Genomic DNA, 27,587 nt, shown 5'->3' with positions numbered 1-27,587 from the left:
TAGGGACCAGAGGCGCCGTGTACTTAGGGTGTAACAACGACTAGGGAGAAGAGGCGCCGTGTACTTAGGGTGTACCGACAACTAGGGAGAAGAGGCGCCGTGTACTTAGCGTGTACCGACGACTAGGGACCAGAGGCGCCGTGTACTTAGGGTGTACCGACGACTAGGGACCAGAGGCGCTGTGTACTTAGGGGGTACCGACAACTAGAGAGGTGCCGTGTACTTAGGGTGTACCGACGACTGGGGACCAGAGGCGCCGTGTACTTAGGGTGTACCGACGACTAGGGAGAAGAGGCGCCGTGTACTTAGGGTGTACCAACGACTAGGGACCAGAGGCGCCGTGTACTTAGGGTGTACCGACGGCTAGGGACAAGAGGCGCCGTGTACTTAGGGTGTACCGACGACTAGGGCGAAGAGGCGCCGTGTACTTAGGGTGTACCGACGAGTAGGGACCAGAGGCGCCGTGTACTTAGGGTGTACCGACGAGTAGGGACCAGAGGCGCCGTGTACTTAGGGTGTACCGACGACTAGGGACCAGAGGCGCCGTGTACTTAGGGTGTACCGACAACTAGGGACCAGAGGCGCCGTGTACTTAGGGTGTACCGACGACTAGGGAGAAGAGGCGCCGTGTACTTAGGGTGTACCGACGACTGGGGACCAGAGGCACCGTGTACTTAGGGTGTACCGACGACTAGGGAGAAGAGGCGCCGTGTACTTAGGGTGTACCGACGACTAGGGACCAGAGGCGCCTTGCAGTTAGGGTGTACCGACGAGTAGGGACCAGAGGCGCCGTGTACTTAGGGTGTACCGACGACTGGGGACCAGAGGCACCGTGTACTTAGGGTGTACCGACGACTAGGGAGAAGAGGCGCCGTGTACTTAGGGTGTACCGACGACTAGGGACCAGAGGCGCCGTGCAGTTAGGGTGTACCGACGAGTAGGGACCAGAGGCGCCGTGTACTTAGGGTGTACCGACGACTGGGGACCAGAGGCACCGTGTACTTAGGGTGTACCGACGACTAGGGAGAAGAGGCGCCGTGTACTTAGGGTGTACCGACGACTAGGGACCAGAGGCGCCGTGCAGTTAGGGTGTACCGACGAGTAGGGACCAGAGGCGCCGTGTACTTAGGGTGTACCGACGACTAGGGACCAGAGGCGCCGTGCAGTTAGGGTGTACCGACGAGTAGGGACCAGAGGCGCCGTGTACTTAGGGTGTACCGACGACTGGGGACCAGAGGCACCGTGTACTTAGGGTGTACCGACGACTAGGGAGAAGAGGCGCCGTGTACTTAGGGTGTACCGACGACTAGGGACCAGAGGCGCCGTGCAGTTAGGGTGTACCGACGAGTAGGGACCAGAGGCGCCGTGTACTTAGGGTGTACCGACGAGTAGGGACCAGAGGCGCCGTGCACTTAGGGTGTACCGACGACTAGGGAGAAGAGGCGCCGTGCACTTAGGGTGTACCGACGACTAGGGACCAGAGGCGCCGTGCACTTAGGGTGTACCGACGACTAGGGACCAGAGGCGTCGTGTACTTAGGGTGTACCGACGACTAGGGAGAAGAGGCGCCGTGTACTTAGGGTGTACCGACGACTAGGGACCGGAGGCGCCGTGTACTTAGGGTGTACCGACGACTAGGGACCGGAGGCGCCGTGTACTTAGGGTGTACCGACGACTAGGGACAAGAGGCGCCGTGTACTTAGGGTGTACCGACGACTAGGGACAAGAGGCGCCGTGTACTTAGGGTGTACCGACGACTAGGGCGAAGAGGCACCGTGTACTTAGGGTGTACCGACGAGTAGGGAGAAGAGGCGCCGTGTACTTAGGGTGTACCGACGACTAGGGACCAGAGGCGCCGTGTATTTTGGGTGTACCGACGACTAGGGACCAGAGGCGCCGTGTACTTAGGGTGTACCGACGACTAGGGAGAAGAGGCGCCGTGTACTTAGGGTGTACCGACGACTAGGGACCGGAGGCGCTGTGTACTTAGGGTGTACCGACGACTAGGGAGAAGAGGCGCCGTGTACTTAGGGTGTACCGACGACTAGGGACAAGGGGCGCCGTGTACTTAGGGTGTACCGACGACTAGGGCGAAGAGGCACCGTGTACTTAGGGTGTACCGACGAGTAGGGAGAAGAGGCGCAGTGTACTTAGGGTGTACCGACGACTAGGGACCAGAGGCACCGTGTATTTTGGGTGTACCGACGACTAGGGACCAGAGGCGCCGTGTACTTAGGGTGTACCGACGACTGGGGACCAGAGGCGCCGTGTACTTAGGGTGTACCGACGACTGGGGACCAGAGGCGCTGTGTACTTAGGGTGTACCGACGACTGGGGAGAAGAGGCGCCGTGTACTTAGGGTGTACCGACGACTGGGGACCAGAGGCGCCGTGTGCTTAGGGTGTACCGACGACTAGGGACCAGAGTCGCCGTGTACTTAGGGTGTACCGACGACTAGGGAGAAGAGGCGCCGTGTACTTAGGGTGTACCGACGACTAGGGACCAGAGGCGCCGTGTACTTAGGGTGTACCGACGACTAGGGACAAGAGGCGCCGTGTACTTAGGGTGTACCGACGTCTAGGGAGAAGAGGCGCCGTGTACTTAGGGTGTACCGACGACTAGGGACCAGAGTCGCCGTGTACTTAGGGTGTACCGACGACTGGGGACCAGAGGCGCCGTGTACTTAGGGTGTACCGACGACTGGGGAGAAGAGGCGCCGTGTACTTAGGGTGTACCGACGACTGGGGACCAGAGGCGCCGTGTACTTAGGGTGTACCGACGACTGGGGACCAGAGTCGCCGTGTACTTAGGGTGTACCGACGACTAGGGACCAGAGGCGCCGTGTGCTTTGGGTGTACCGACGACTAGGGACCAGAGGCGCCGTGTACTTAGGGTGTACCGACAACTAGGGACCAGAGGCGCCGTGTACTTAGGGTGTACCGACGACTAGGGAGAAGAGGCGCCGTGTACTTAGGGTGTACCGACGACCAGGGACCAGTGGCGCCGTGTACTTAGGGTGTACCGACGATTAGGGACCAGAAGCGCCGTGCACTTAGGGTGTACCGACGACTAGGGACCAGAGGCGCCGTGTACTTAGGGTGTAACAACGACTAGGGAGAAGAGGCGCCGTGTACTTAGTGTGTACCGACAACTAGGGAGAAGAGGCGCCATGTACTTAGGGTGTACCGACGACTAGGGACCAGAGGTGCCGTGTACTTAGGGTGTACCGACGACTAGGGACCAGAGGCGCCGTGTACTTAGGGTGTACCGACGACTAGAGAGGTGCCGTGTACTTAGGGTGTACCGACGACTATGGACCAGAGGCGCCGTGTACTTAGGGTGTACCGACGACTAGGGACCAGAGGCGTCGTGTACTTAGGGTGTACCGACGACTGGGGACCAGAGGCCCCGTGTACTTCGGGTGTACCGACGACTAGGGACCAGAGGCGCCGTGTACTTAGGGTGTACCGACGACTGGGGACCAGAGGCGCCATGTACTTAGGGTGTACCGACAACTAGGGAGAAGAGGCGCCGTGTACTTAGGGTGTACCGACGACTAGGGACCAGAGGCGCCGTGCTGTTAGGGTGTACCGACGACTAGCGACCAGAGGCGCCGTGCACTTAGGGTGTACCAACGACTAGGGACCAGAGACGCCGTGCACTTAGGGTGTACCGACGACTAGGGAGAAGAGGCGCCGTGCACTTAGGGTGTACCGACGACTAGGGACCAGAGGCGCCGTGCACTTAGGGTGTACCGACGACTAGGGACCAGAGGCGCCGTGTACTTAAGGTGTACCGACGACTAGGGACCAGAGGCGCCGTGTACTTAGGGTGTACCGACGACTAGGGAGTAGAGTCGCCGTGTACTTAGGGTGTACCGACGACTACGGACCGGAGGCGCCGTGTACTTAGGGTGTACCGACGACTAGGGACCGGAGGCGCCGTGTACTTAGGGTGTACCGACGACTAGGGACAAGAGGCGCCATGTACTTAGGGTGTACCGACGACTAGGGACAAGAGGCGCCGTGTACTTAGGGTGTACCGACGACTGGGGAGAAGAGGCGCCGTGTACTTAGGGTGTACCGACGACTGGGGACCCGAGGCGCCGTGTGCTTAGGGTGTACCGACGACTAGGGACCATAGTCGCCGTGTACTTAGGGTGTACCGACGACTAGGGAGAAGAGGCGCCGTGTACTTAGGGTGTACCGACGACTAGGGACCAGAGGCGCCGTGTACTTAGGGTGTACCGACGATTAGGGACCAGACGCGCCGTGTACTTAGGGTGTACTGACGACCAGGGACCAGTGGCGCCGTGTACTTAGGGTGTACCGACGATTAGGGACCAGACGCACCGTGTACTTAGGGTGTACCGACGAGTAGGGACCAGAGGCGCCGTGTACTTAGGGTGTACCGACGACTAGGGACCAGACGCGCCGTGTACTTAGGGTGTACCGACGATTAGGGACCAGACGCGCCGTGTACTTAGGGTGTACCGACGAGTAGGGACCAGAGGCGCCGTGTACTTAGGGTGTACCGACGACTAGGGACCAGAGGCGCCGTGTACTTAGGGTGTACCGACGACTAGGGACCAGAGGCGCCGTGTACTTAGGGTGTACCGACGACTAGGGACCAGAGGCGCCGTGTACTTAGGGTGTACCGACGACTAGGGACCAGTGGCGCCGTGTATTTAGGGTGTACCGACGACTAGGGAGAAGAGGCGCCGTGTACTTAGGTTGTACCGACGACTAGGGACCAGATGCGCCGTGTACTTAGGGTGCACCGACGACTAGGGACCAGAGGCGCCGTGTACTTAGGGTGCACCGACGACTAGGGACAAGAGGCACCGTGTATTTAGGGTGCACTGGCGAGTAGGCATTTTCTGAGCATTTTCAAACATCGCTTGATCCTGACAACTGTCCTGGAGGTCGTGGTGTAGTCGCTGCCCTGAGGGCTCTGCCAGCTGGTCCAGGGTCGGCGTCGCCTCGAGGCCTGACCACGCCACGGGAATGAGGCGGCCCGAAGTCACACGGAGCAGAGGCTCCTGCCTGCTCACACACGGCAGGTTGAGTAAAAACCATGCCCCAAGCAAAAGCCATATTTGAATGAGGAAAGTGGTGGTCCCTTCATAAGGGACCTATTTCCAGAAAAGTCTTGAAACTGAAAAAACTGAGAGTCCATAATGGTGGGGTGAAGGTGAGCCCAGACGGAAAACGCTGGAAGCGGCTGGTAAAAGGATGTGCGGGAGCTCTAGGAACAGGGCTCCCGAAGGTGGGGGATGGCCGGGAAGCCTTCCGTGTAGCGACCCTGCCATTGCCGGGACCAGCGTTGCAAATTTGAACGCATCGGGCCCTGCACAGGGAGCCACCAGACCTCCTCCCTCCCGACACATGTGCAGTATTTACACACTGCCAGGCCTGTGCTAAACCCTGGGAAGGAGGGACCCCGCCCCCCGCAGCGATCCCACGGGGCGAGGGGCGTCACTGTCTTTGGTAGGTGAGGACACTCAGGCACTTGCCCAGCTGTGCTGGGGGGTCAGGCAGGCCCCAGGCCCGGCTGCCTTTCAAAACTGGGCTCGGCTTGGGCGTCGGGGTTACATCCACAGCACTTTGCAGCCCTTCCTGTAAGGTCTTGTTGTCAAGTCCAAGTGCCCTTTGCAGGGTATTTCATCATTTTATGATGCAGAATATATTTTTCTGGTTTTATTCTTTTTTTTAAAAAGTAACAACAACATAAATTTATTTCCTATATTGTCTTCTTAAATGTCATTACACTCGACATAAAAACTTCTAATTGTTGGGATATGCAGAAACTGAATGAGTTATTATAGGTTACTTAGGTCAGTGGTCCCTAAATACCTACTAAACTTTTTCTGTTTCTTGATGAGATGTTTGTCACCAGCAATTAGAAAGCTCTGTTGCTTTTATGGTCAAGGTGTTGGGTTTTGTTAGTTAACGTCAGGAAAAAGTAAAGGCAGTCCTGAGAAGCTGGAACTTACAATATAGAAAGAAAAAGAGCAGAAACATGTTAGCAAACGCCATGGGGCACATAATACAGTTTTACATCTGTAACTGTATTCATTATGTTCATTCCAAAAGATTTACGTTCCCTTGCCTTTCCGGGTTAACCCTCCATTGGTCTTTATGGATGGTACTTATAATGTATTGAATTTTGAAAGAAGTAGGGACCGTGGGGTGTCCTCACACCACTGACCAGTCACAGGACCAGAGAAATGCAAACCCAGAGCAGAAGCCCTTTGCGCCTGAGTGTCCCCACTGCCCCCATGTGGCAAAGCTAAGCATCACACTCACTGAAGGGGAGAGGATGCTTCCAGGGCCCATCCCTTAGTGCAGAGCTGACCCCGAACAGTGGCTTGGACGCTGAGAGCAGTAAATTGATAATTGGCTCATCTAATATGCAAATAATTTAATCATAAATAATTGTTGAGTTTTATTGAGGCATTTCTGCATCTGTTGGAGGGATGATGCGGTTTTTCTTCACTCTTCTGTTAAAGCGGTAAATTACATTGAAAATTTTTCTGATATTGAGTCCATCTACGGCTCTGGGATGAATTTGGCTTGGTTGTGAGACATGCACCTGTGGGTACCCACATACAGATTGCTGGACTGGATTTGCTAGTGGTTTTTTTTTTTCATATTTTTTTGATGTGGACCATTTTTTAAAGTCTTTATTGAATTTTTTACAATATTGCTTTTGTTTTATGTTTTGGTTTTTTGGCCCTGAGGCATGTGGAATCTTAGCTCCCCGACCAGGGATCAAGATTCGCTAGTGTTTTATCTCAAATACGTATATTTATGACGATAACTAAACTTGACTTAAAATTTTATTTCTTTTTTTAAAAAAAATATTTATTTATTTATTTATTTTTGGCTGTGTTGGGTCTTCATTTCTGTGCGAGGGCTCTCTCCAGTTGCAGCAAGCGGGGGCCACTCTTCATTGCGGTGCGCGGGCCTCTCACTGTCGCGGCCTCTCTTGTTGTGGAGCACAGGCTCCAGACGTGCAGGCTCAGTAGTTGTGGCTCGCGGGCCTACTTGCTCCGCGGCATGTGGGATCTTCCCAGACCAGGGCTCAAACCTGTGTCCCCTGCATTGGCAGGCGGATTCTCAACCACTGCACCACCAGGGAAGCCCAATTTTATTTATGAGTGTCTTGTTCAGTTTTGAAATCAGTCTTATAATAAACCCATTAACTGATTTTATCCTCTTTTTCTATTCCCTGAAAATATTTTGCAAAAAAATTACCTTTACCCTGAATATTTCTTAAAATTCACTTATAAAACTCTGCGACTGCTATCTTTTGTGATTGTGAGGTGAAGATTCTGGGGACAACACAACTCTCTTGAACAGTTATTGTTTAATTCATGCTTCTATTTCTTCTAGAATATATCATATTTTTATTCTATAGCTCTTTTTTCATTTCCTTTCTTCTTTTGGATTGACCGGGACTTAAATTCTTTCTTTCTTGGAAGTTATACATCATATTGTGTGTTTGGGACTCTTTTCTTTTTTCTTACTCAATCTTGTCTGAACTTTTTAGTCTTTTCAAAGAACTAGCTTGTAGATTTATTCATCTTCCCTATATCTTTTTCTGTTTTCTATTATATACTTTCTGAGTTATATATAATTTTCTTTTCTCTATTTGATTTTGTGCTGTCTCTCCCCTCTCCCCCTTCTCCTTGTCTCCTGAGTTGAAAATTTAGCTCATTTTCTTTCCAGGATTTTATGTTTTCTAATATATCTATTCAGGGACATAAATGTACCTCTAAGTATTGCTTTGGTTATATTTCCCACAAATTTTCCTATATAGTAGCAAAGTTGTTTGGTTTCAAACATTTCAGCTCTTTGGGAATATGCTTTCTGCTTTATTTCTTTTAGCTTTTAACTATTCTTAAAGTGAAAATTTCTAACTTAGTTGCATTTGCCTTGGGATCGTGGACTATTCGATGTAGATTTTGGAATTTGTTGAGATTTACTTTGTACTTAACAACTGTTCCCTGAGTTTTTAAAGAAGTACGTGTTCGACATTGTTGGCCACTGCTTTCTCTGTGTATTTATTGGATCCATCCTTTCAATTGTGTTGTTCAAATCTATATCCTTACAATTTTTTTTTTGCTGTTAGTATCTTTGTTTCTTAGAGAACTATTTTAACTCTTCCCACTATGACTGTGGATGGATCCATTTCCTCTGTGATTCAGTAAACTTTTACTTTACTTGAAGCTGTGTGTTAAGAGCATAGAAGGTCATCATATCTTCTTGATGGATTATTCCTTTTATTTGATGCCTCTCTTAACATTTATTTGTGGGGTTTTTTTGCCTTAACATCCATTTTGCATGCTATTGAATAGCGCTAGAATAATTTTTCCTCATCCATATCTTTTCCAATCTTTTTGTTTTCAACTTGTTTTTCAGCAATTTTCTTTAAAGTAAGTCACTTGTAAGCATCATTTAGCAAAATTTTTTCACTCTATTCTCTCAGTGTAGAGCTATAAACTTTGCCAGGCATATTTAGTCTTGTGCAAACCAACTTTTTATTCCTCCTCATAACAAAAGATCTTGAAATACAGTCAGTTCAGCCATAAGGCAACGTATGCACTCTTAAAAATCTGCACTCTGCAAAACTGTGTAACAAGAACTATAGGGCTTATGAGATACATGAGGTTAGGGGCACAAACCTCAAAACCTTTGTTGGTGACACACAAAAAAGATACTCACCTAATAAACATAGCACGTAATAAAAATTTTACATGTTTCTTTGGCCCTACAGACTAAGCCCTAGGGGGAGGTCCTGGCAGGGTCCTTCTTGCTAAGGTCTATAAGTGGTACCTTCTTTTATTTTATCTCCATTAGCCTCATAGAAACTCCTCCTCTATCCTTATTTTGATGAATTTTTAGCAATAATTCATTGGGTATATAGAGACATTTGTGGTTTTTTCCTTTTCTTTATATTTTTAATAGATACTACAAAGAATAGGGTGGTGAGTGGGATAATTTATGCATAAATTCAAGGGATCTAGACTCATAGGATTATTGGCAGCTGAGAACACAAGTGGGTAAGAGAGAAAGGGACTATTGAAAATAACCACTGTTCATGTGACAAGGTCTACGTGCCAGTGGAAGCTTCAAGTTATTCCAAAAGAGAGCTCTCCCAGGGATTGACATGGGTTTGGGACTGACCTAGCAATTTGGAGGAAAGAAATACAAACATCTTATTGTAGCTCCCACTTTTCTACCACAGCTACGTTCCGTGGAACCTGCACGAGCCGGAAAGAGGCAGATTCGACTTCTCTGGGAACCTGGACCTGGAGTAGGTGCTCCTGCGGCTGCGACCGGCCCGGGGCAGGGGGTGCGGGGGCTCCTGGGGTGGCTGGGGTCCCCAGGGGCACCTGGGCTCTGCCGTGAGAACAGAGGGAGCCTGGGGTCTGCAGCCTGTTCTCAGGACCCAAAAGCTCTCCAGTCGTGACCCCCTTACTCCCGGGGGCCCGGGCCTGCCTGCCCTGAGCCCAGACCTGTTCGCTGCAGCCCAGAGGGGCCCCATCCCCCAGGTGGGCCCTGCCCTGCAGGGTGGTCCTGCCACCGCCGGGGTCGGGGGCCGGCAGGGTCAGGCTCCCCGTCGGGACCCCTGTGCCCCGTCTGAGGCCCGTTGTCCTCGTGCCCCCAGAGGTGCCGTGCAGATGTCCTAGGCTGGGGGCCACTGCTGTGACCCGGCTGGGCATTCCCTGCTGTGCTGGGGGGTCGCATCCCGCCCTCAGTGCCCCCAGCCCCCCGGGGGAGGGGAGGGCGGGCGAGGGGAGGGGGCGGCAGCTCTGCCCTGCGGTGGTGCTGGGCCGTCCCCCCTCGGCTCCGAGGCCTGAGAGTTGGTGACACTGACCCCCCAGGGCCTTCGTCCTGTTGGCCGCGGAGGTGGGGCTGTGGGTGATCCTGCGTCCGGGCCCCTACATCTGCAGTGAGGTGGACCTCGGGGGCCTGCCCAGGTGAGCGGGGCCGGGGGCCTCAGCTGTGTCCGGAGTGGAGCACCGCTGACGCTGTCGTCCAGTCTAAGGAGAACAGGGCGTGTCCTGTGTTTCCCCGCGCATGCGTTGTCCCAGGGAGCGCGGGTGGTGGTGGAGCGCTGAGGGCCGGTGCCGCTCCAGCCCCCGAATCCCCGGTTCACCGATGAGATGTGGGTCTCGGTCGTGCAGCCAGGAGTGCGTGGCGGAGGGGAGGCGTCAGCTGCTCGTGCTTCTTTCCGGGAGGGAGCTTTGCCCGCCTCTGTTTCCTGTGGTGGGAAGAAGGGAAGGGAGGCTTAGACAGTGGGAGGGAGAACTTCTGGGCTTGTTCGGACCACTCCTGGTTTTTCTCGTATTTTGTTGACAGAAGCTCTGTTCTCCACGGCACTGAGGCCCTCAGCTCTCTCCCTCCCCCCTCCATTTTCTTTGCCTGGTCCTGCCCCTGTGATGCTGGCCCTCAGTCAGACAACCAAGGTTCAGGGGGAGAGTCCAAGGATGCTCTTCTGTTATCTCTAGAGCTGACGGGACTTCCCGTTGGTCCACACTCTGACCCCAGGTGGACGGTCTACTTCCTGATCAGGAGAGGCTTTGCTTTCCTCCAGGATGGGCTTGTCTCCAGCCCAGCTCAGGAGACACCTGACCTGGGGGAAGCAGCGAGTCTGGCTGTCAGCTTCTCTCTGTCCAGGTCTTAGAGGAAAAGTAACTCTGTCCCTAAGCCTATGCTGTGCTCAAAAAGAAGTTTTTAATGAGCTGAAAAAGAATGCAGGAGAGCATTCAACGAAAGCTTACACCACCTCTCATTAGGATGCGGGCGGGCAAGCCTCATGGGGCTGATGGCACCTCCTGGCAGTGGAGGTGGAATCTCTCCCGCATCTCACAAGTCAATGAGACTGGTCCAGAAAGCTGGCATCCTTTCAGGGCCTTGAGTACCCAAGGTCATGGATGTGAGGGCGGAGACGTAAAACCTCCGAAGGGAGCCCCGATCATCCTGCCCCTCCTTGCGCCTTCCCTCCCGCCTCACCCGCTGAGCCTCGCCCCGTCTCCCCACTTCTCCCCCAGCCGGTTACTGCAAGACCCCGCGTCGCAGCTGAGGACCACCAACCACAGCTTTGTGGAGGCTATTAACAAGTACTTCGATCACCTGATTGCCAGAGTGGTTCCGCTGCAGGTAAAGACTGATGACCGTTTCCTGCTTTGCTACCTTTGCTTTAGGACAGCAGCTGTCCTGGCTCACTGTGAGCAGAACTCCCGCACGAGAACAGAGGCTGACAGGCCTGCAGTTTGAATTCTAGACCCGCATCTTAGCGCAGCCTTTTCTAGGGCTTCTAGAAAGAGGCCGAAGGAGAGGCTGTGAGGGAAAACATGCTCACTCTCCTGGTTCCAGCTCAGGAGCCGGTGTCCGTCGTCCGTCATGCGCTGTAGGGAAGGAAGGTGCGCCTCCCTGTAGAGCTGCTGTCGCCCTGCAGGGGTGGGATGGGGAAGCAGATGCCACTGTGCCTGCGGGGTGCGGACAGGCTTCCGGGAGCAGAGAGTGGACGCAGAGTGGACGGACGTTCCCAGATTAAGTTAAACATTGAACACGTGACTGGGGGCACCGTCGATGGCTTAGTGGCAGACCGGGTGGTTTGAGGAGTGGGTACAAGTGAGAAGCGGAGGCCGTGAGTGCGGACAGGACGCTCAGGAGCGGGGCCTGCCGCTGGAGGCGTCCGCGAGGAGCCAGCGCTCCACCCTCTCCCTCTCTCTGGGGTGGGGGTTCCGGGTAGTTTCCATGGTGATGGGAGTCAGTGGGTCTGGCAGGGAAGGATGAAAGCACAGGAGGAGAGGGCCCAGCACGGACAGCCGCGTTCCTGAGCTGGGACGGGAGGCAGGGGGCTCTGCACGGTGGTGGCGTCCCCCTGCGACGTGGAGCGAGGAGGTGGGAAGGTGGAAGCAGGTGAGTTTGCAGGTTCGGGATCTCACAGTGGAGGAGCCACTCAGTATGAGAAATCAAGGGGAAACCTTGCAGCGGCTGATGCATGAAGACCAGGGAGGTGGGGCTGCTGGCAGTAGCCGGAGGGCCTGGAGGTGACTGTGGCTGCCGCATGGGGAGGAGGGCGGTCACAGCAACGCCCAGGCCCCTGGCTTCCCTGGGAGGCTGACCCTGCCCGTCTGCCTGTCTCGTCCCCAGTACCGCAAGGGAGGGCCCGTCATCGCGGTGCAGGTGGAGAATGAGTATGGCTCCTTCTACAAGGACAAGGCTTACATGCCCTACCTTCACCAGGTGAGACCGGGTCTGCTCCGTGGTCACCTCCCTCACAGCCTACACATGAGTCCCTGCTACACAGTGACCGTGCTGGACCCTGGAGGAGGCGGGACCACGTGGGACCCAGTTCAGTGTCCCTGTGAGGCCACAACAGGGTCAGAGTGACCAGGAAGGGCTCAAATGGCATTGTTATGAGGTGAAACATGAGGGTAAAAGGTTGTTCCTTTCTGTCCCGTCTCTGGGACGCACGGTTGTCGTGAAAGCTGGGGTGGTGAGTCCTCACCCGTAGTAATAAATAGTGCTTCCTGGGCCGAGTGACAGCGCCCCCTTCTCTGACCTGTGGTGTGAATACTCTTTCGTCTGCTGCCTTTGCTCGTCCGTGGGTGGGGTGGCACGTCTCAGGCCAGGGGATACCTGCCGTCCTGCCTGGTGTCCTTTCTGGGGGGTCAGGCCCCTCCCAGCCCCCAGCGTCCCACGTTCAGGAAGCTGATGAGTTCTGGTTTAAACCGGACCCACCCAGGTTGCTAAGTGGGGGCAGCGGTCCCATGTGCTCTGCCCACAGAGACCCCTGGACGGGGACACTGGGGAGGGGAGAGAGAGGGGCAGGGCTGGCTCCGCACCGTCCTGGCTCCCGCCCTGCAGCCGTGGTTCTGCAGCCCACGTGGTGTGTGAGAAGCTTCCCTCCCCAGCATGGCTCGGGGACATCACTTCAGACCTCTCAGGTCCATCTCATTCAGCGTTATTTTAATTATTCGATTTTTAAAACGTGCCCCTCGACTCCCTTCAGGCCCAGGTCTGGCTCAGTGAGCACGTAAGACACACAGACGGGGTCCTTGGCTCCCCGCCATCGTCTGCTCCCTGGTCCCTCAGTGAACACGACTTTCAGATGAGACCCCTGCTTCCCCCGCCTCCCCGAGGCCGGCGGGCCTCCTTGTTTCCTTGAGTGTCCGGACGGGACCCGGGTTTGTGACTGTGGTCTTTCTCAGGGGCTGCAGCCTCGGCCTCCCCTTCCCAAGTCTCCCCTCTCTGTCCCCCTGGTTTATCGTCTGTGTGTCTACGGATCTCTCACTTTCTCTCTCCCCTCCCCCACCCCATTAACTATCTGTCTATCTATCAATCTATTATCTATCATCTATCGATCTGTCATCTATCGATCTTCATCCATCTATCACATCTATCATCTATAGATATTATCTATCCATCATCTATTATCATCTATCTATCGATCTATTATCTATCATCTATCTGTTATCTATCATTTATTGATCTATCTGTCTATCTATCATCTATATCTATCTATCTATCTATCTATCTATCTATCTATCTATCTATCTATCTATCTATCATCTGTTTATCTACATGTCTCTCTCTCCCCCCTGGTTGTAGACCCTCCCCCGGGTTCCCTTGTGAACTCACCTTTGTGCTTTTCCTTTGGGGCCCATGGCCAAGGGGTGTCAGAGTCTATACGCAGCTGTGTGGTCACCCCCGGGAAAGACACCAGGCTGGTCGGAGACCACAGTCCCCCACTTTGCTGAGCTGCACCTGGGCAGACTCTTGATTTGTGCCTTCCTGTCTAGTTCCCATTATGCCCGTCTGAGCCCAGGTGTATGTATTTCCTAATTTCCTTTTACTTCCTTCTTCCCAGGGGAGCAAGGAGGTGGGCTCATCTTGTCCAGTTCTCTCAACAGGCCCTGCTGCGGAGAGGGATTGTGGAGCTGCTCTTGACCGCAGATAATGCAGATGCAGTAGCGAGAGGCCACATAAAAGGAGGTATGAATTTAGACTTATTTTAAGGGAGAACTGAGGCTCTGAGCTGGACTTCTGAATCTTGAAGGAGCCGCAGAAAGACCAAGTGTATCCCTGATACCTCTCTTTCCTGTGTGCACTGAAGTGGACCCCAGAGGCTTGATGTCACGATGACGAGGACCCAAGGTCAAAGGTAGTGGCACCTGGCCAGCTTGCTCCCTGGTCCTCACTCCTGAGATCTTCCAACAGAGCCTCTGTCCTCAGGGCACCTTTCCATCTTTCCCAATTTTTCTGTGGCTAAGAGTCTGGGCTGGTGCCAGGCATGGCTTAGAGTCAGGTCTTCTCCACCAGCACCAGGAGCCTCGTGGAGAAGCAGAAGACGGTGCTGTGTCAGGAGGCCAGCCTGGGCAGAGCCCAGCCCTGGATCCCACAGCCTGAGGCTCACTGTGGAAGCTGCTCGTGTCCTGGGAGTAAAGTAGCCGAACAGTTCAGGACAGAATCATGAGGTCACAACAGTGAAGGAAGTGGCCAAGGTGGCAGCACCCCCGGGAGTCCAGGGGACATCTGTCATGTCCTCTCCTCCTCCTCGGTGGCATGTCCCCACATTACCGTCATGTGGTGGAGAGTATGCTGACCTTGGGACCAGGAAACCTGCGTGCAATTCCCAGGTTTAATCAAGTCATGTGACCTTGAACTGTTCCACTTTTCTGCAAAAAACTTGGCTACTTTGAACTGCCCTCCTTCCCTCACGTTGTCTTTGAAGTGCCCAGCGATGTGAGGGCAAGTGTGGCAACCCTTTGTACCCCGTACAGAGGGATGCAGCGGGGTCCCGGTACCCTTCCCTCTGCGGGTGGCCCCTCCCCCCTGACGGGGACCGAGGGGCCTCAGCAGCACCCCTCTCTCTGCAGTGCTGGCCACCATCAACATAAAGACATTTAACGAGGACTCGTTGAAGCATCTTTATAAGGTGCAGGTAAGGAGGAGACCGCCCGGCCTGGGCAGTGGTGGTCAAGAGAACAGGGGCCGGCCCTGGGGCCTCAGTGGTTCCAAAGCAGTTGGGAGCTCATGCCGATTGTCACGGGGAGTGGGTGTCACCTGTTAGTGGAGCGCCTCTTGGGGATGCCCCGAGGAAGGGGAGTGGGAAGTGAACGGGCTGGGAGGTGGCCGGGTTGCTAGGGCAACCTGTTCACAGGTTCTGCAGATCATGGGGACGCGGGGCCATTGACCATGAAGTCTTCCCCAAATGTGCGTTGAGTAGCTCTGCTCCGTGGGTGACCCCATGAGAGTCACGGAGATGGATGGACACGATTACCAGGATGGCATCCTCTCTCCCAGCACAGCAGGGACCCAGGTCTCCGAACCAACTCTGCTTCATACACACCTGTGTTCCCTTGTGCCTCCGATGCTGTCCAAGCCCCTGGTGCCCTCGAGGCCTGCTGTGCCTGGGATGCCCTTTCCAGGCCCAACCCCCCTCTTCTCCTCCCCACAGCACCCTCCCCTTAGCCTTCCCCCCTCCTCCACAGTTTTAATCAAAGAACGAATGATTCTTATTTCCTTTGCTCACCAATTTCTGCCCAGGTTCTCGTCAAGTAAAAAGAAGGGGCTCTGCCAGGGGCGGCACCATGGCTATCTCTAGTTTTTAGTGTCTCCTTTATTGTTTCTTTTTTCTTGTTCCTTTTAAAAATGGCTTTATTGAAATACAACTTATACACCATTAAATCCACCCACTGCAAGTGTACAATTCAATCTATAGAGTTTTACAACCATCATCACAATCTAGAAGGTTTCCTCATGCAGTTAATCCCCCTCCCACCTCTGGCGCTAGCAACCACTCATGTGCTTTCCGTCTCCATAAATTTGCCTTTTCTAGATGTTTCATATACATGGGATCCTACAATATCCAGTCTTTCATGCTGCTTGATGACTTTGAGGTTCATCCATATGTAGCGTGAATCACTGCTTCATCTCTTTTGACAGCGGAGTGGATTGTGTCTTTGCTGCCATACCTATGACCTCAGACCAGGCCCACCTCCTCTTCTGTGCTAATACGGTTAACGTGGATTTTGAATGCTGGCCCGGTGTTGCATTCCTGGGGTGAATCCCACTTGGTTGTGATGTATTCTCATTTTATATACTGCTGGTTTCAATTTGTTGTATTTTGTTGAGAATTTTTGCTTCCATGTTCATGAGAGATATTGATTGTTGGTTTTCATTTCTTGAAACATCTTTGTTTGATTTTGGAATTAGGGTCGTGATGGCCTCATAAAATGAGTTTGGAAAAATTCCCTCCTTTTCTATCCTCTGGAAGAGATTGTGTAGAATTGTTAGTATTTCTTACTTACTGTTTGGTAAAATTCACTGTTGAAACCATCTGGACCTGAAGTTTTCTTTTTTAGAAGGTTTTTGATTAGGAATTTAATTTTTCTAATAGATATTGCACAATTCAGGTTATTGCTTCTTAAGTGAGTTTTGGTGGTTTGTGTCCTTCAGGGGTTTATTCTATCGTTTTTCACCTAAGTTTTGAATTCATGGCCATAGAGTTGTTTGTAATGATCCATTAATATCCTTTGAATGTCTTTGTTGTAAGTAATGATGACCCTTCTTTCATTCCTGATATTGGCAATTTTGTGTATTTTTTTTTTAATCTTGGTCAGTATGACTAGAAGCTTATCACTTTTATTGATCTTTTCAGAGAAGCAGATTTTGATTTTTTTCTCTATTATTTTTCTGTTTTCTATTTCATTGATTTCTGCTCTGATCTTTAATATTTTCTACCTTCTGAATCCTTAATGGATTGAATTAACTCTACTTTTACTAGTTTTTCTTTTTCCTGGTAGAAGCTTAGGTTACTGATTTGAGACTTTCTTCTTTTCTAATATAAGCATTTAGTGCCATGAATTTTCCTGTATGTGCTGGCTTTGCTGCATCCCACCAATTTTGAAATGCTGCATTTTTATTTTCAAATAATATTTTAAAAAATGTTCAAAACATTAAACTTCCCTTGAGATGTCTTCTTTATTCCATGTATCAGTTAGAAGCATGTTGGTTAATTTCTCAGTCTTTGGAGATTTTCTAGATATCATTCTGTTATTGATTTCTATTTTAATACTGTGAAAATCCAAGAACATGCTTGGTTTGATCTTTCTTCTTTTACATCTGTTAAGGTTTGTTTTATGGCTTATAATATGGTCATCCTTGGTAAATGTTCTATGTACATTTTGGAAGAATGTGTATTTTGCATTTGTTTGTACATTTCCATTAGGTCAGGTTGTTTGGTGATGTTGTTCAGGTAATCTCTATCCTTACTAATTATCTGCCTGCTTGTTCTATCAATTGTTAAGGGAAGAGTGTTGACATCTCTAAATAAAATAGTGGATTTGTTTATTTGTGTTGTGTGCTGGTCTCAGCCAATCGATAACTAGTGCAGTAGCAGGACAGGCCCCTGTGGTTCTTATTATGATCACAAGGTGCCCTCAGCAATAACCATCAGGTTATTATTTCCTTTACTGTACTCTTTGGTTTATTTTTCTGTTTTTTCTAATTTATTGAATTAGATTTCAGTTATCCAAGAAATTTCTAATTTCTTGGATAATTAGCCCCCAAAATTTTATGTTTCTTTTTGTTCCTATGTTTTAAGGTACATATGGTGTATTTTTGAGCCTGTAGGGGAAGAGGAGGAGCCACTGCTGTGGATGGTAACAAAGGTGTAGTGGGTGAGGGGATGCAGGGAGTAAGTGCTGAGTTGGGAAAAGTGGAAAGCGAGAGTTCCTCAAATTCTCATTTGTTGTATTCAGCTTTTCTGATTTTTCTTCTTCCTTTTGTCAGACTTAGTATTTGATTTGGTTTGTTCCTAGAGCAATAAGCCCATTTTGATCATGGAATACTGGGTCGGCTGGTTCGACACGTGGGGAAATGAACACATGGTGAGAAATGCGGAAGGTGAGTGCTCTGCAGTGTTTGACCCAGTGGAGTGGTCCTGAGTCGGAGGTCGTTCACACATTTCTCTGCTCATCAGTCAGCTCTCTGACCTGCACCTACTATGGCCAGGGACATGGCCAGGCCTGAGGGTGCACTTGGGGGTACAAGTCACCTGGCTCCCACGCCCTGGGAGCTTGTCAGCTGGTGGATGGACAGGTAGTTAAGAAGTAAACAATCAGTGTAGAGTTCCCCACCCAACGAGTGCTTTGAAGCAAAAAAGCAGGTGCAATGACAGAAGAGGCAGGGGCAGACCAGCCGTGGGGGTCCCGGGAAGGGTCTCTGAAGAAGGGCATGCATTTACTGAAAATCCTAATCATCTCTGGAAAATGCACAGGCCACTGCTCTGGAGATGTCTGCTGAGGGGCAGAAATTATCAGCAGATGAGAGAGGTCGTAGCTCCTGCGGCCAAAGCGACGAGGATTTCAGCCCCAGCTCTGCAGCCCCAGTGGGGGTGACCCCCCCTGCTGAGCCTCCGTGGCCCACCCCTCCCCAGTAGGGCTGTTGTCAGGATTAAGTGTGGCGATCCACGTAAACCGCCCAGAATGGTGCCTGGCAGAGGTTGTCAACAAAAGGATTTTTCTACTAACGATATTTTGCTATGGCTGTTATAAAAGCAAGCTCACTTGTACCGGAAATAAAGAAAACCACTGAAAGGTAGTGGGTAACTGAGAAAAGTCTGCCTTGGGCTGAAAAATAAAAAACAAAACAAAACAAAAATATCTCCAGACCGTCACCAGTAAACGACGGTTTTCTGACCACATGTATATCAGGCACTGTGCATGTTTCTTACATATATGCCACCATCAATAAGTCTCTCATCCATCCTTGATGTAGTAGGAATAGGACCTTCATTTAACAGATACTGGAGCAGAGGCTCTGAGAGAGAAAACAGGCTGAAAAAGATCTGACGGAATGCAAGGAGCACAGCCAGCATTGATTCCCACATCTAACTAACCTTTAACCAGCCCATGCCTGTTACGGCCAGTACAAAGGTGACCTTGAGACAAAGATGAGTGCCTCCGTGGCTAGAGACTGTGGACTGTTGCAGTGGTTCTAAGTCAGTGGCCCCAGAGATACTACCCTACAAGGTAGTCATAAGGGTATACTAATTATTTCTACAATTTCAAAAAATCTAATGAACATTAGATATTTAAGTGACATAGAGGTTCTCAGGCTGTTATTTAATAGATGTAGTTTGGAGTCAAATCATGTACATACTCTGGGAGAAATGATTTTTGAAAAGGCTCTTGGTATTGATAAGACTTGGTTTCCTAGGGCAGTTCTGGTCAGTTCTACCTATTGTCTGGTGAGAATCTTCATGGAGGTTGAAGGACAAAGCAGTTGAGTTTACTGTGGGGCAGGGTTGAGGAAGAGAAGATTTCACAGAGACTCCTGTCTTCTCTGAAGTGTTAATGTTCTCTATTTCTCATCTCCCTCCTCTGCAGAGGTTAAAAACAGTGTGTCTGAATTTATCAGATTGGGGATCTCCTTCAACGTGTACATGTTCCACGGGGGAACCAACTTCGGTTTCATGAACGGGGCCACACATATTGACAGGCACAGAGGCGTTGTCACGAGCTATGGCAGGTGTTTGCTGGGAGGGTCCCGTCTGATCGCGGGGGTCCTGTGGCTTTACCGGGGAGGCCCACAAACACGTCCTGGCATTATGGGGCTCTTGACCCATAATCTACGCTGAGCATTGAGTGTTCTCTTATCTCTTTATCTTCCTTCTGAGATGCTCACAATGCCGTCAGCAGGCTGTCCTTGCCGTAGATGGGGCTGCCTGTGAGCTCCAGCTCTGCTCCGCTCACCCGTACCCTGAGCCCTTGACCTAGACCTCCCCAGGTAGAATCCAGTGGTGGTTGCCGTGTGGGCACCGGAGGCCCCGCTGCGCAGTCAGGTTGAGGGGAGAAAAGAGTGTCCACTACAAAGGGAAGTAGAAGGATGAGTCCAGGGTCATGGCAGCCTCGGACCCCCAGGAAGGGCTGTGGGGAATGTTCCCAGGGTGGCCTTACTCCCCTGCACTCCAGCCTGGTCCAGCAGCGGGAAGGCGTCTCCCATCCCCCTCCGGTGGCCCTGGCCCAGCTCGTGGTGGGGGTGTCCCCTGCCCAGCGACGGCGGCTGGTGTCTTGCAGACTACGACGCACTGCTGACAGAGGCCGGGGACTACACAGACAAGTACTTCAAGCTCCAAGAACTCTTTAAATACATCTTCGGTACTCAGCTGCCAATTTATTGGAGGGGTGGCCCTCCTCAGGAAGCGGGAGGGGAGGAAAGGGAAGGGTTCCCTGTGAGCAGAAGCTTAAAGGCGCTCGTAAGGGCAGGGGCAACCTTCAGTTCAAATCCTGGCTTTCCAACTTAAAAGCCCTTTAAGCTGTGGTGTCTTCTCTGAACATGAGGACAATGGTCCTTGTCTCCTATAGTGATTGTGAAGTTGAAGTTACTATTTATAAAGCTCTCAGCATGATGTGTGACATGATACCCTCATATACAACAGCAAAAGTCATCCTAATGAATTGTATTTATTGAAATTAACAAACCACCTACTATGTGCTAGGAAGTCCGGCAGCACCAGCATCGCCAAAGGGCGTCAGGCAGAGGTCCTGCTCCTGAGACCCCTGTGGGGTCTGTAGCCATCAGCCCTCTGTGCCCACAAAGTGGCTTCAACTTAGTCCCACCAGAGTTTCATCACTGTTGGAGAAGCACTGGCCTAGGACCCGCCTCTTTGGTTGGCCCCGGGACACAAGAGCTCCTGGAGAGGATGGGGAGGCTTGGAGAAGGAAGGGGACGTTCCAGGAGCTTCTTGCCCATTTTCTTTGCAGTTACCCCTCTGCCCCTCTTACCGGAGCCCACTCCCAAGACTGTGTACCCCTCCGTGGACCCATCCCTTTACTTGCCATTGTGGGATGCCCTGCAGTACTTGAATCGGGTGAGTGACACCCGGGCTCTGGGGGAGCGGGGTGGCCCCTGGAGACACGGGGGGGTGGGGGGGACAGGCCGAGGCCACAGAGCAGAGATCCCTTTAGGGGTTTTTAGTGGGAAGCGTGAATGTAACCCTCTGCATCTTGTCCACATTTAGAACTAGGGGGCGAGAGCCAGGAGCTCCTTCTGGGCAGATCGAGAAGGGGTTTGAACTTGAAGAACAAGAAGGGGTGGGGAGAAGCAGGACATGAGAGGCTCCTGGCTCCCAGCTCCAATGACCCCCCCATCCTGAGTTGGGCCGCGCGGTCCCCACAGAAAGGGCTGCCAAGCCAGGAACCGTGAAACGCGGTTTCCGCCTCCTCTTCACCATCAACTAGGCCGAATCGCTGAACCCCTGTGGGTCCCTGCTCTCCCTTTAGGACTAGACTCTGTGTCCCTGCAGAAGAAAAGGTGAACATTGTTTGGAAGATGTCATCTTGAGTTCACATTGTTGCACCTCCACTGACCCTCCTTCCAATAAGAAGTCGTGCCTGGCACGTTGCAGATGTGAAATAAATATTTGCTCAGTGCGCACTCTTTGCTGGCCCACAGTTGCGTTAGGACGTGGCTGTTTACTCTGTTGATTCAGGATTAGAGCAGTGGCCACCCTGCCCTCTCGCCACCCACCCCATCCCAAGTCTCCTGGTCAGTGGAGACTAGGGCACAGGCGTCGTCACACAGCATCTGTTTCAGTTCCTCATCCAAAGGGCTTTTGGGGACCGTTAGGAGGGCCAACAAAACATGCCCAGGGTCTTAGGAAGAAGGCCCCCGTTCTTACCCCTGGCTCCCCGTCCGTCTCTCAGCCGGTCATCTCTAACATTCCACTCAACATGGAGAACCTGCCCATCAACAACGGCAACGGCCAGTCCTATGGGCTCGTGCTTTACGAGACGACCATCTGCTCCGGGGGCCGGCTCCACGCTGACGCGCAGGACATGGCTCAGGTGGGGTAGGGCCATCTGGTCGCAAGCAGGACACCAGCCCAACTCCGCCGCGGGGGCGAGCGGTCAGTTGCTGGTCCACTTTGCTATTTGATAGCATTTTTAAGTACCTCTGTGTATGAGGCTTGACTGGGATGTAAAGCTGGACGAAAGAGACCCGATTTACTTACCATGACTTAAGTCTATAGGGGCCTCCGGGTCGGGCCAGCTTCTGGCTGCCTGTGGGCACCAAGGCTGGTGGCTTCCTTCGTAGCCACCTCCCCTAATCCAGGCCTCCCTGCCCCCTTCTGCCCCTTGGACCTACCCATCTGACACCGGCTCTTCTTTCGCAGGTGTTTTTGAATGAGACAAGTTTAGGAATTCTGGCTGATGGTTTTCAGAACATAGACATTCCTAAAATCACGGTATGTAATTCAGAAATCTAGATGCTGCCCTAGACCACGGACTCAAGTGCAAACACGGCCTGTTCCTGAGATAGACCCGTCCTGTCCCCACCTCTGCCCCTGGGCGTCGTGCCTGCCTCAGGGTCCCGGCAGGAAGCGTTAGGGCCGTGAGTGTACATGCCTCTCCCAGGCCTTGGTGCATCCGGGGCTACGGCATCCGCTTCGGTGTGGATGGAATTCCCCCGCCAAGCGCCTGGCCGGGCTCTGACCACAGGCACAGCTGAGTCCCTCAGCCTCTCTGAAGGCAGACCAGGCGGGACAGAGTTTGGAGCAGGAACCCACGGGGTCCTTCTCGTGGGGGGCCCCGGGGCTCTGGGGCCTCCTCTTCCCATTCACTTGTCTGCCATCTGGGACTCCGAGAAGAGTGGGTTCCAGAATAAAAGCCCTACGTGGCCTTGTGGTCCCCATGAACTGGTCTGTCCCAAGCAGGAATGTCAACTTCTAAGGATCCTGGTAGAGAATCAAGGACGCATCAGTTTTTCATGGAAAATTCAAAATCAGCAGAAAGGTGGGCTCTGGGCCTAAGAAACAGGCCATGACCTCTCTTCATGGTGACTTGGACCTGAAGATTGGGGGTGGAGTTGGGAGGAAAGACTGAGTCCCCAGGCAGTGGCAGGGCCCCTGAGTCCTGGGACCAATGGTGCACGTGCCCACTCCCTTGTCCTGCCATGTCCTGCTCCCCGGGACGGAGGGTGCTGGCTGTCGGAGCAGGACCTGGTCCCCTTGTGGGAATTTAGGGGAAGTTCTGAACCTGGGCGGGGAGCTTTCTTGTTAGTATGGAGACCCTCGGTTGTGCAGGTCAGACCAGTCTGTTCCCTCCTGGACGAGCCCTGGTCACAGGGGGGTCCAGGCTGCGAGTCTGCACCCGGACGATGGAGAATGTCCCGTCCATCTTCTCTCTCCTCCCTCCCCCCTGCAGGATTAATCGGACCTGTTACTCTGAATAACATTCCCCTGCAGAGTTTCACCATCTATTCTCTAGAATTAAAAATGAGCTTCTTCGAGAGGTATGCTCCTTCTAACCCTAACCCTAACCCTCCTAACCCTAACCTTAACACTCACCCTCCTAACCCTAGCCTTGGAGGGCAGGGAGCTTGAGGTCTCCAACTCTCCACTTTGCAGATGCGGGGCCAAGATTCAGGGCCCCGGAGTGATGGACTCAGGATTATAGAGGCTCCTGATTCCAGCCTAGTGCTTCTGGCCTAGCACATCCCCTGCTGCAGAATCCTCGTCCCTGTGCGGGAAACCTGGGGTCAGTGTGGGGACTGCAGCTGGGAAAGGGCTTTCCTCTCCCTCAAGGCGTGGCCTTCTTGCAGGCTCCGCTCTGTCTCCTGGAAGCCTGTCCCGACTCACTCCCTGGGCCCTGCCTTCTACCTGGGCACCTTGAAGGCGGGCTCTTCTCCCCAGGACACCTTCCTGACGTTCCCGGTGAGTGGGCGCCCTCCCCTGCTCTGGGGTCCCCACCACCTGTTCTCTTGGGAGGAGTCTGGGAGCAAGGCCATCGTGTTCCTGGCAGGAACACTCCCCTTTCTGCCTTTCTTTCTCTTCCTCACTTTTAACTAAAGTTTACAACATTTCTCAGTCCTCCTAACTTATCATTGTTTAAAAAAATAATACATCAAAGCACAATGGAAAAATTCGAATACTAACAAGATGTAGAGAGCAAAGGGCTGTCTTTCCAACCCTCTCCCACCTCCAATTCCTCTCTAATTCTCAGACTTAAGCACGGCCAAGAGTTTGCATGGTTCCATGTGCCCCTTTGCCTAAACACGTGCACAATCAGTTTTTACACTAATGGGATGGTTCCATAAATTGTATTCTCCAATTTCCTTTTTTGGGGGAGGGTATTATTTTTAACCTAGTATATCTTCTGTTTGTAAACACACATGGATAACGTAAAGGCACAAAATATGACCGTACAGATCAATAAATTGTCACGAGGCAAACACCATAAAATTACTGTTGGGATAAAAAATGAAATACTGTCAGCACCCCTCCCAGTCTTTGCCTCCCCTAACAGGTCCCAACGCAGAGTGCAGATTAGTTACTGAGGTTCCCGATACCCAGTTTTCCCAGATGACATCTAAACGTGTGAGAGTGTAGATTAGTTACTGAGGTTCCGATACCCAGTCTTCCCAGATGACATCTAAACGTGTGAGAGTGCAGATTAGTTACTGAGGTTCCGATACCCAGTCTTCCCAGATGACATCTAAGCGTGTGAGAGTGTAGATTAGTTACTGAGGTTCCCGATACCCAGTCTTCCCAGATGACATCTAAACGTGTGAGAGTGCAGATTAGTTACTGAGGTTCCCGATACCCAGTCTTCCCAGATGACATCTAAATGTGTGAGAGTGCAGATTAGTTACTGAGGTTCCCGACACCCAGTCTTCCCAGGTGGCATCTAAACGTGTGAGGCTCTGACAGTTCTGCTCGGCTCCTCAGCCTCCTCCTCCTGGACAAGCAGGTGCCTCTAGTGGGAACACTGCTTCCATGCCTTCGCCCAGGCCTTGGTCCTGTACTTCTTCATTGGATTGCGAGCAGGTTAAAAAAATGTGCAGCTTTTATGATTGTTGTCAGCAGCAGTGTTCACCTCTATTGCCTAGTACTTGTTTCTGGAAGCAGAAGAGCTGCTTTTTAGAAAAAGACGGCACCATCTGTCACAGGTCAGGCGCCGCACTGCCTCAGCATCTTGTCTGCCATCCGTCGACCAGGTGGCAGGTGGGACTGGTAGGACGTGTCCCCTTCTGAACGCACCTCCACGCTCAGTGCCTCCGAGCATCTCAGCCGTGCCCTCGCTGCCCAAAGCCTTAGGCTTTACCTTGCCAGAGGGAATCTGTTCCTGTGCCTCAAGCTCCCTTCCCTTCCAGGGCTGGGATTATGGATTTGTGTTCATCAATGGGCGTAACCTTGGGCGATATTGGAACATTGGGCCTCAGGAGACCCTTTACCTTCCTGGTGCCTGGCTCCAGCCAGGGGACAATGAGGTGCGTGGCCCCCGCCCCCATCTTTACGGCTCATAAGCGCTCCGATCTGACTTCATTCCCAAAATACGTATCGCAGTGTCTTTCTGATTCTGTACTGGGCTCACCCTTTCTTACTGGCAACCCGTCTGTTCTTCCTAGATCGTCGTGTTTGAGAAGAAGAAGCGTGGGCCATACATCCACACCACAGACAACCCCAGGTGGTAGGACTGGGTTCTGACACCCTTCTTGGCTTGTTGGAGTTCATCCACAGGCAGTTTTTCAGGAGGAAGGTTTACATCAAGAATATCAAATACACACTCTGTGTGTTATATATGAACGATGTCAAGAGAGTAAATCCTGAGTTCTCATCACAAAGAAAAAAACTTTTTTTCTATTTCTTTAATTTTGTACTATACGAGGCGATGGAGGTTCACTAAACTCATTTTGATCATTATTTCATGACATATGTAAGTGAAATCATTATGGTGCACACCTTAAATGTATACAGTGCTGGTGTCAATCATATCTCAATAAAACTGGAAGGAATAAAAGATGTAAGGGACAAGGGCCCATGTCCCTCCAGAACCCCAGTGCCTGAATGAAGGCAGAATTAAGTCTTGTCCACCAGTGTGTCCCCAGCACCCAGCACAGAGCACGAGCTCAATGAGGCATCCTGAACAATTTAACCACCTGTCTGCCCGGCGTAGAAGGACGTGACAGCATTTCAGGGGAGGGACACGAGTGAGGGTCAAATGGTCTCGTATGTTCTGAGAATCACAAATAACCTGTTACAAGGTTCACGTCAGGACAACTTTTCCCCTCAAAGCATGTCACTGTCACCCTGTTCCTTCCTCAGCAGGTTCAAGAAACTAAACCATTCACAGTTTGTACATCCTATGTTGCTACTATTATCTGTAAAGTGTAGTATTAAAGCTTTAATGGCACCAAAATGGAGGAGAAACATTTAAATTCATTACTCATCTATCACGCTGTTGAACTTCAAGAAAACTGTTTCTGGGCTTCCCTGGTGGTGCAGTGGTTAAAAATCTGCCTGCCAATGCAGGGGACTCGGGTTTGAGCCCTGGTCCGGGAAGATCCCACATGACGCGCAGCAACTAAGCCCACGTGCACAACTACTGAAGCCCGCGTGCCTAGAGCCCGTGCTCCGCAACAAGAGAAGCCACCGCAGCGAGAAGCCTGCGCACCGCAATGAAGAGTAGCCCCACTCACTGCAACTAGAGAAAGCCCTCATGCAGCAATGAAGACCCAACACAGCCATAAATAAATAAATAAATTTATAAAAAAAAAAAGAGAGAAAACTGTTTCTGTATGTACAGATATCTGAGATACCAAATATAGATATTTCATAATATCACTCACTGGTGTGTAGCAAAATATAAACTCAGGAAAAAGGTTTTCAGTAACATGTCTTGTAGAAGAAACCTGGCACCTGAGAGTCATAATGTGGGCAGGTTTTAAGAATCCTTCAGCAGCTGAATGACTGAGAATAGCAAGGTAAGAACTGTTTTGAGAAACTTCTAATTTAGACTCCGTAAACTCAGCTATAAGAAATTGTCTTAAAGGACCATGAGAAGCCGTCCCTTTGCAGTTTGTTCAGTGAGAAGAAAATGTGCCTGCTTTTTGTTTAACACTTGTATCTATTTTTCATATGTTTATTCTGTCTGGATCGAAGACGATTCCTCATGGATGTAGCTGCACATCACCTTGGAACTCCTTCTCCTCATGAAATTTCAAGGTAGTAAGAATTCCCAAAGAAAATCTTTTCTCCCAAGACTCACAGCTAGAATGAAATTAAGCAATTAAATCCAGTTTATAAAAAGCATGTTGTTTAATGATAGGAACAGTATACATCAAACAGTTCAACAATGAAAAAAACTGCGGTAAAACAATCTTTTAAAATATACCTTAATTATTATCAATATCTTAAAATTTATATATTATATAGATATATAATGTGTATGTATTTTAGGTTTAAAAATTATCTATTTTATATACATTTAGCTTATCTATTTCATATATCTTTTCTTGGTTCAAAGAGGATATCATAGTCTTCCTACCCTTATAAAGCTAGTGTACTCTCTTAATATTATTAGCTGTTAGTGTATTTCCCCATGTGCTTAAGTATTTGAAAGTTCTTAATAATTGTTTTAGTAGCTTATATTGAGTTTTCATAATAATCGTTAATCATTGCTTTATTTTACTTCAACTTAATACAATTTTATTTTATTTATTTTAATTAATTTTATTTTTGGCTGCATTGGGTCTTCATTGCTGCACGTGAGCTTTCTC

General features: G+C 51.1%; 1 protein-coding gene across 1 annotated transcript in view; it reads left to right on the top strand.

The window, feature by feature from the left end:
* Positions 1-27,587, top strand: part of GLB1L3 (galactosidase beta 1 like 3) — a 52,927-nt gene that overhangs the window by 23,151 nt on the left and 2,189 nt on the right. The window contains exons 11-27 of the mRNA XM_068554596.1: positions 9,253-9,321; positions 9,893-9,988; positions 11,063-11,171; positions 12,171-12,263; positions 13,934-14,015; positions 14,900-14,964; positions 17,846-17,930; positions 19,415-19,552; positions 20,105-20,185; positions 20,792-20,898; positions 21,734-21,874; positions 22,204-22,275; positions 22,744-22,822; positions 23,234-23,321; positions 23,631-23,742; positions 25,182-25,298; positions 25,437-25,498. Of these exons, the coding sequence (XP_068410697.1) occupies positions 9,253-9,321; positions 9,893-9,988; positions 11,063-11,171; positions 12,171-12,263; positions 13,934-14,015; positions 14,900-14,964; positions 17,846-17,930; positions 19,415-19,552; positions 20,105-20,185; positions 20,792-20,898; positions 21,734-21,874; positions 22,204-22,275; positions 22,744-22,822; positions 23,234-23,321; positions 23,631-23,742; positions 25,182-25,298; positions 25,437-25,498 (1,596 nt within the window). The remainder of the gene's footprint in view (positions 1-9,252; positions 9,322-9,892; positions 9,989-11,062; positions 11,172-12,170; positions 12,264-13,933; positions 14,016-14,899; positions 14,965-17,845; positions 17,931-19,414; positions 19,553-20,104; positions 20,186-20,791; positions 20,899-21,733; positions 21,875-22,203; positions 22,276-22,743; positions 22,823-23,233; positions 23,322-23,630; positions 23,743-25,181; positions 25,299-25,436; positions 25,499-27,587) is intronic.

Source organism: Eschrichtius robustus, chromosome 11 (assembly GCF_028021215.1).
Source record: "Eschrichtius robustus isolate mEscRob2 chromosome 11, mEscRob2.pri, whole genome shotgun sequence".
Lineage (NCBI taxonomy): Eukaryota > Metazoa > Chordata > Mammalia > Artiodactyla > Eschrichtiidae > Eschrichtius > Eschrichtius robustus.
Note: the sequence above shows the minus strand (reverse complement) of the source record. Positions and strands in the feature narration are given on the sequence as shown.